The sequence below is a fragment of the Crocodylus porosus genome, unplaced genomic scaffold, assembly GCF_001723895.1.
Source record: "Crocodylus porosus isolate Cpor-Errol unplaced genomic scaffold, CroPor_comp1, whole genome shotgun sequence".
Lineage (NCBI taxonomy): Eukaryota > Metazoa > Chordata > Crocodylia > Crocodylidae > Crocodylus > Crocodylus porosus.
The window spans coordinates 13,998,393-14,007,030 of record NW_017728951.1 but is presented as its reverse complement, the minus strand read 5'-3'; the positions used below and the strand labels follow the sequence as shown (position 1 = coordinate 14,007,030).

Sequence of the window (8,638 nt, the reverse complement as noted above, 5' to 3'; positions counted from 1 at the left end):
TCCTTAATCATTAGAAAGAACCAATGCTGATGGGGCAGGAGTGAAGTACAAAGGCAGCAGAGTAACCATGAAAAATGAAACATTTCTCAAATGTGAAATGGGCTCTTTCTTAGCTCTCTTTCCACCCCACCGCCAAGAGTCAGTCACACAAAGCCTTTTTATGGAAAATATAAAGGTCTTTACACTGAGTTTCATCCCTCACTGGAATAAAACTGAGACCTTTCCAAATTTGGGGGTGAGAATAAGTGACAGAAGAAACCCATACCTAGTAGCCCACTGGGTGAGGCACTCCCCTGGGAGATTAAGGTTCACTTTCCTGATCTGATTTGGGCCAAGCAGGGACTTGAACCCTGGTGTTTTATGTGAGAGCCTTGCCCTAGTTCATTTACAGCAGAAGCTTGAACCTGGGTTTCCTACGTGGCAGAAAAGTTCCCTAACAATCAAACGAGACAGTCAGCCTGGCTCTCACTCTCACTTAATATTTACTTCCTTATAGAGGGCAGGAGAGGTTGTGTGGAACTGAGCCTATAGCCTAATCACCTGAGATGTGGGAGACCCAGGCTGAGACAACCCCTGCATACATACCACCAGCATTACCACCCAGCTTTCTTGGATTAAATCTATTGAATATTCAGAGACGTTTTTCTCAAACAACTCCAGACCAGCACTGCCACAATTTGGAACTTGAAACAAAAAAATGACTGAAGAAGTGGGGAAAGAAGGCAATGTTCTCCAGTCACCAATATGTCCACCATCTCAGCATTCCTGCTCTATCTCAGATGTGCCAGGGCCCTAAAGCCCCCAGTCTTGTAAAGTACTACTATTACCTCTGCAATTAGGACCACCAGGAAGCTTTGGTTGCATTTCTACAGCAGGGAGGAGAGGTTCTCCGAAGCAGGGGGAAGCAGTGGCAACAGCAGCACTGCTAAAGGAGAGCAGTGACTGCAGCTCTGGCTCCAGAGCGTGGGCTGGGTTGGAAGCAGCTTGCATCTGAAGCTAAACTCCATTAAAGTAGCCCCTTACTCCAAATTGTTGCCAATCCCTGCTTTAGAGCTTTAACAGAACAATGGGTCTACTGTTCAACAACCACCTCCACCCCCAAAAAATCTGCCCTGCCAGAGCAAACTAAGCTGTAAGTGAAGGCCAGCAACAGAACTGAACATTGGAGAATGACGCTTTTTTACCTGTTTCACTGTGGTTTCTTTTAGAGACATTCCTGAAGCACTAAAAAGGAAAGTCTCTTTTCACTTACAGTACAACAGCATAGAGACTCAAAGTACTAAATCAGTGCAACTGCAATGTGAATCGGGTCTGAAGAGGCCAAAAGCCACAGGAACTGGTTACTGGGATAACTCAAGCCTTTGCAGTCACCCCTTTCACCTTTTTTGTAAATGCGAGGGTGAGAAAAAGAGAGAAAAAAAAATACCTTGACTATTTTCAACAGTTTAGGCATCTGGTTAAGGAAAATAAGGCCCAGTTCAACCACTACCTTTAGGTGGAGTTCCCAAGCTTTGGATCTACATAACAGATGTTTCCATCATTCAAATGATCATACAGGATCTCATGCTTTATAATGCAGCGCGTGTCTGTCAAAATCCCAAATGAGGAGGAGTTTCTGAACTACCTGTTAAATTAAGGATGTTTCCTTCAACTGTGAATAAGTAAGCTTATGTTTAAAGGAACTTACTTTACTCACCATCCCTATGAAATTCTGCTTGGTTATTTCTCAACCAATGTGGTCAAACACTTTACAATTTTAAGAAGAAAAGAGGATAGGGAGAGAGTTGCAAAATTTTCCAGGGTTGTTTTTTTTTTAACCAGATCCATTTAGCATACATTGATTAGCAAAACTGTGTGTAGACTGCTATCCTTATACAATTATTTGCAACTCTCTCACTTCAGTTTCTGTGAGAGAGAGTTCTTACAGGAAATAGCATTTTTTCAACAGTCCTCTCCCACCGAGAGCACTTAACACTCCAATCCATTTGGTAGCCCTTTCTTTTACTTACCACACAGTGTTCACATACAGTCGACAGTAATAGCCCAGTCCACTCGCAACAGATAAACTTTGCTATGAAAAATGAAAGCAACTGTTTCAAATTCTGCTCAGCTGTCACTAGGGAGGACTGCTGTAGCCATCCCTAACGGCAATCAGACAGCAACATCAGTCCCTCAGGAAACGAACAAAGAGGATTCAAACACCGAATATGCTAGGGCAAGTTTCTTTCCAATGCGTACAGCTACTTTGCATTAGAGTTAGGTTGCATTTGTCTTCAAATGGTGATAAGGCTGTTAAGACCACACTTCAGACGAAAGTGCTCGTAGCACTGGATGAAAAGCTAAAGCCCAGGGAAGTCTCAGCGTTGGATGCTGAGTTCTCACCCTCCTTTTTGCATTAGCTTTTATAGTCTGCTCTCACCCAAAGGCAAAACTAGAAAACCTATTAGATGATTTTGCAAACAAGGAATCACTCATTCTTTGTATTACTGTTTGACCACCCAGAAATTACTAGCTTGTTTTCTTCCTACCAGTTTCTCATCTCATTTTGCCACATGCTGTGTTCCATTTTAACCAGGGTAGGGTTAAGCACCAGGCACAGCAAGTTCAGCATTGTGTGATGGTGTTATGCTCAGCCCAGAAAGCACAAACTAGCGAATGGCAGTGTGCTATAAAAGAGGGATGAGATACAGCAGAGACAAGGCTGTAACTCCACCTGTTTGGATGGGAAGGGCAGCAGTGAGCAGGGGACTACCCACCGGAGCTCACTACGCCCAGCCAAATGGGACTAAAAGTGCCACAGATGGGGTAAGTACATGGAGGCTCACTCATCCACTCAAACTGCTGTTGTTGGCTTTGTCCATGAAGGCTGCAGCCTACTGTCACTACACTTCATGTAGGATGAGGGCATGACCTCTGCTTTGCCTTCAAGCAAGGAGGGGAAAGACCATGAAAATCCACCCTCATGCACTCAAGGAGGGAAGGGCCCAGAGTACCACAGCTCTTCATATAGAGAGGGGAAGGAGCCTCTGGACCTGCAATCATGGGCATCCCTAGCCAGACTGCAGCAGCTGCTGGGTCACTTGGAGGGAGAGGCAAAGGGAGGGGGCAAAATACCCAGCACTACTGGGGCTCAGACCTGGTTCTGATCCTGCCACTGCCCTTCTCTGGCTTAGCTCATCCAGCCTCATCCTCAGCTCACCACTGGGTGTTCAGGCAGCTAGGATGGGTGACTCCTGGCCACCACCGCCTCCGGCACAGCTGTGCTTCCTCAGCCTGCTACACCCGCTGTGGCCAGCTTTTAGAAGAACAATAGAAGGCCTTTCTTCTTAGGCATTGCTGCATATGGCACAATGAAGAGACAGATCTATGGGCACTCTTCAGACCAGACTCCAAAAGAGAGGGCTCTTTGAAGTCCCTAGCCATCAGCACCTCTTTCAGTGCCGAGGATTGGGCTCGGTATAGGTTTATGGAACTCAACCCCAAGCTTTGAGAGGCATCTAGGCCCCATTCTCACCTCTCCATTTCTGAAGCAGAGGCCTCTGTGTGGCATGCCTAGCTCTCCTCCAGTTTCCCCAGAATCCTTATTTCCTCCCCAGGAAGGGGATCTGGGCAGATAAAGGCACATTTATACATGCAATAGAAGGCTGTTTGTATGAGGGATGAAACCTCTACCTCCTCAACAGAGATCTCACAGGCTTGCTACCTGCTTCCGCTGTAAGTAAACGGCAAGGTCACAGCAGTGGTTTTACAAAGGGAGATCAAGTCGGGGGCATCTCCTCTAACAGTTTGACAGAGGGCTCAGGATCCAATACAGGGCCTTGTCCCAGTAGCAGAGGGTTATTTTGGAAGATCTCTGCCACCATCTCCACAGTGGGGCTGGGGCCACAACAGTTCCGTGTGGAGGTAGGCTTGGGGTCCTGGATTATCACATTTGAGGCCTGAGGAAGGAACATAAAATTTGATCATGAATAATAGTAGAAGGTATTTATCTCTGGGAAGAGAAATGCATTGTAATCCACCCCCACCCCCACATTTACAGCACCACACTGGCCATAATACAGTTTGTGGCAGGTCCGATCTTCTTCTTCCGCCAAGCAAACATCTTCTTCAGTTCCCCTCTGAAGCTGTCATGCAGCCAGGCATAGAGAAAGGCATTGGTGCAGGCAGACATCATTGCAAACCAGTGGCACAGCAGTTGGATGAGGTTGAAATACTGCTTGTCTATCAAGTTAATATCAATGTCCTTTATCACGTTAAAGATGTGAAGGGGCAGCCAGCAGACTCCAAAGGCTGCCACCACCAAGACCAGCAAGCGGAAGGTCTTCTTTCTCCTAGCCCTGTCCAACTCAGCTTGGCCCTGGGTAACGTTGCCAGGGACCACCCGGTTTTTCAGTTTGACGGAGATTCTCAGATAGGACAAGGAGATGATGATCAAGGGCAACACGTAAGTGATGATGAGAGTGCTGTAGGCATAAGCTAAGCGGTCCCTCTTCATGTGGAACCAAAACTCTTCACAGATGGAGAAGTCCAGTTCGGGGAACTCTGCATGGTAGGTATGGACCAAGGCTGGCGCAGCTAACATGCAACTCAGTAGCCAAATGGCAGCCAGAATATAAACACAGATTGGGATTGTGATCCTCCTCCGTAGAGGATACACCATGGCATAGTACCGATCAACAGCTATGACAGTCAGGGTAAAGACGGATACAAACACAGTGACAGGTTGCATCAGAAACACAAAGTAGCACATGAAGCGTCCATAGACCCACCCTCTGGGCTCAAAGGCATAGGCAAGAGTTAGAGGCACACATGTTGCACACATGAGCATGTCTGAAAAAGCCAGATTGCCTACCAGGAAGTTGGTGACATTGTGCATTTTTTTTGTCTTGCAGATGACATAGATGAGGAGATAATTTCCAATGATGCCAACAAACACCACCAGGGAGTAGCAAGGAATGATGAGTGGCTTGAAGGACTGCACAAACTGGAGCCCAGAGAATAAATTGCTGGCATTGCTATGAATGGCTGAGAGGAAGCTTTGGGAGGTTAAGTTGTCCGGATTCATCATTTTTCTGCCTTGTAGTTTGTCGTCAGTAGGGTGAACTGCACAGGTACTTACGCTCAATCAGCCTGGATAATGAGTGGGTTATCGACCCTCCAGAGATTGCCACATGGATAATAAATAGTCATCTGTAAAAGCAAAGGTGAGGTTATGAGCTTCTCGAAGCTGCTTGAATTGGGTTGCAAGAAAAATCAGATGCAAACAATTTCCATTAACATTTTATTTCTTTGCTACTCAACCTAGGCTTTCACAGCATGCAGCTTAAGAAAATATTTAACCCAGTACTTACTGTAGTGGGTTTTTAATGCCATCTGATTTTCCTGTGGATGCCTTAGATTTCTGTCTTCTGCGTATCTGTAAGAAAACATACGTACGTGTGTGTATGAGAGAGAGAGAGAGAGAGAGAATGTGTGTTTACAAGATAAGCAGACATCAGTGCTTTTAAACAGTCTTCACTACTTGCTCACAACAAATTTGTGTACAAGCCTTTATCCCCATTGGCCACCCTAGGCATTACGTTGCGAGTTCTTTGAGTATCCTTTGAAGAGTTCCTCCCCCTTCCCTCTTCCCCAGGACGTCTGTAATTGCTGCCATGTGGCTATAAATCAACTTACATTTGTTGATATGCTCCTACACAGCATCTGATCCAAGATCCGTTTGCAGCCGTCCTGATGAGAACATCGGGAAAGCTGCCTGCGAGCCTACGGATACGATTTGACTTCTGAATACGGAATTTTACTAAAATGCTGAAGTAGTATAGATGTTGAGACCACTAGAGGGCCTCAGCTACTTGGCTGGCAAATAGAAGTTGTAAGCAGTTACAGCTAGCTATGGAGCGTGCATAACCGTTTTATAAGTTATTGAACTCATTAAAAAAAAAACCAACAGCCCTTGGTGACCATTCTTTACATATTTTAGACTAGGTGACAATGATGTCAAACCTTTTTAAATAAAGCGTAGAGCTATCTAGTGAAAAACGATAATTATACCCAGCTCTTATCAATTGTCTAATTGCCTGGTTTCAGGCATTCCTACTCTTCTGCAGTGGGATCTGAGTCACTAACATTTTCCTATACCAAAGAGTTCACATTCTACAAATTCAGCACTGCACTTAAGTTGCTTTACCTGAGTGAGGTTGAGAAGCCTAATAATACCAGATCACACCCTTGGGATCGGGTACATTTTAACAAACCTAACATGCATGGCATTAATCACCACCCTCATTTTACCTTCATGATCCTCAACTTTTTATCTGGTAAGAATCCTTCTAGGACCAGATCTCAACTGGTATACATCAGTATCACTTCACTGAAGCCCAGTTTGCTCCAGCTGGGATTTTAATTATTTTGAGCAGAGAGTATGGATGTTTTTTCTATGCACTCTGAAGATTTTGTCACAAAATTAATGGGCAAAATCTGTCTAAATCCCCTCGGGCTACTCTGAAAATGTAAACCCATACCTTTTCTTTGGTGCAGAGACTATGCCTCCCCTCTCTGTTTCCTGTTCTACTAGCCTGGTAGAAATAGTGGCCTAAACTAATAAGCGTAGGTTTGATTTGAACTGAAGAAGTCCTGCTTTTAAAAGGACAAAAGTTAATCTGGAATAGCCTTTGGCCATATCTTAGTGATTCTGCAACAGCAAAAATACAGTGGAATTTAAAGCAATGCTGCTCCTACTACATTTGCCCTTAGAACTGTGTAGAAGCTGACATCCAGTTGCACTCATCAAGAGGACTGCTGTCCTTAGAGGCACAATTTCTTCCCTGCTCCCCCCTCTTACCAGCCCATTGCTTCATTAGAGTAATAATCTGCTACTAACTGGAAGTGCCTACATCTGCTATTAATGCACAGCAATAAACTCGGGTGCATATTGTGCCAGAGTTTATTGTTCTTGGGCACTGCATTTAAACATGCAGCCAGGACCACAGCACATTCAGCCAGGTTGGAGCAGCCCTCACTGACTGGAGGCCAGGGGGTCAGTCTGCCAGCCCAGGGCTGCTCTAATCTGGCTCAACATGTTGTAGAGGGGCTGGCTGAGACATGAGGGCACTCTAGTGCAGGGCTAGCTGGCAGGCAGCCCCCACAATGAATCCCCCTTGTGCCCCAGCCAACTCCAGTGTCTACACATGCATTGCCGTGCAGTAAAATACTCTTTTGTAGGTTAGTACTTGAATTTACAGTTTATTAATTTACTCGGGCCTAATAGGGCCACACGTATAGACATTGAGATGTTTTCTGTGGAGTTAATTAGGCAGCTCCAAAGTAAATATCTCATGTAGATGGGCCCACCTTTAAGCAGCAGCTGGACCCCACTATGCCAGAGCTGCTGCCCATCCCTGATTCTTTGGCCAGGGTGTGGCTCTGTAGAAGCATAGTGCCTTTTTATCCCTTAGACACAGATGTATATGTTCCACTTACTCCAGGAAGAAGTGGGAGCTTAATCAAAAGACTGTTGAAGTCAAGCTTTCCATTAATTTCCATATATTTTGGAATAGGGCCTACCAGCCCAAACACACAACAGGCAATATAAGTATAGGTACATTTTCCCTCCAGAAAGCAAGAACCACTACAACACTGACATGCCAAAAAAAGATTTCAGGGACATACTTGGAAGCCACATTTTTAATCCAATCATGTAGCCAAGTTGTTACATTAGCGGCTAAGTAAATCCATACCCCTATTCAATGGGTTTCCAGCTGAGAAACAGATTATACTTTGTTACAGGAGAAAGAAAAATCAATATCCTGAACAGAATAGCAAGAGAACTGCATTCAGGGACATCTTAATGCTCATGTCATATGCCGTAACTTAAAAGGCCCCTGCACTTCTAGCGAGGTACTGCAATTCCCGTGCTTGTCCTCTTACTGCCCCCAGGGGTATCTTATTCTTCTCTGAATCCTGTAATGACCATGTCCCTAATTTAAAGGTCTCTATCATGTTTCTTTTAGTAAAAACTCATGCTCTTCCAATGCAGCTGTGTTCCAGGGCCAAGTTCTAGCACAGGGGCATCCGATTTCTCAGGGATCAGGGGCCGCATCCTGAGCGGAGCACCCCAGGGCCACAAGAGTGCAAGCCAAGGGCCCCGGGCTCCCTACACCATTTCACCAGGCACACAAGCAGCTCACCCCTCACTGCTCCACCATGCACACGGACCACTCCCTTCCCCACTCTACCATGAGTGCAGGCAGCTCTGGCCCCTGCCACGCTGCTGCATGCAGGGGCAGCCTCCTCAGCTCACTAGCTGCAGGCTCCCCTGCTGCACCATGGCTGTACCCCCTGGGGCAGGCATAGAAAGTAGAAGCCTGAAGGAAAGCCCAGAGACCTCGGCTGCTGCTGCAGCAGCAGCCAGAGGAATACGAAGAGGAGCAGCAGCCAAGCGAGAGCCTGACAACTGCAGATTAACCCCTTGCAGGCCACATGTAGCCCACAGACTGCCAAGTAGACAGGCCTGTTCTAGGAAATACTCTGACAGAGACTGCAAAATGGATCAAACACATTGTTATTTTATCTAAAAGAAACTCAGTGTGATCTTCCTATTTTACAGATTTATCTGCTAATGAAGCTTTGAACTTTTTGG

General features: G+C 45.7%; 1 protein-coding gene across 1 annotated transcript; it reads right to left on the bottom strand.

Moving 5' to 3' along the window:
• Positions 1-3,449: 3,449 nt before the first annotated feature.
• Positions 3,450-5,535, bottom strand: LOC109323888 (prolactin-releasing peptide receptor-like). The gene is made up of 2 exons (XM_019555543.1): positions 5,352-5,535; positions 3,450-5,190 (listed from the first exon to the last, which is right to left on the bottom strand). Exon 2 carries the CDS (start codon positions 5,066-5,068, stop codon positions 4,034-4,036), a length of 1,035 nt encoding a protein of 344 aa, XP_019411088.1. The 5' UTR covers positions 5,069-5,190; positions 5,352-5,535; the 3' UTR covers positions 3,450-4,033.
• Positions 5,536-8,638: the final 3,103 nt, after the last annotated feature.

What these genes read in the sequence shown, in the direction of transcription:
- LOC109323888 (XM_019555543.1), bottom strand. Translation starts at nt 5,068, where the DNA reads ATGATGAATCCGGACAACTTAACCTCCCAAAGCTTCCTCTCAGCCATT.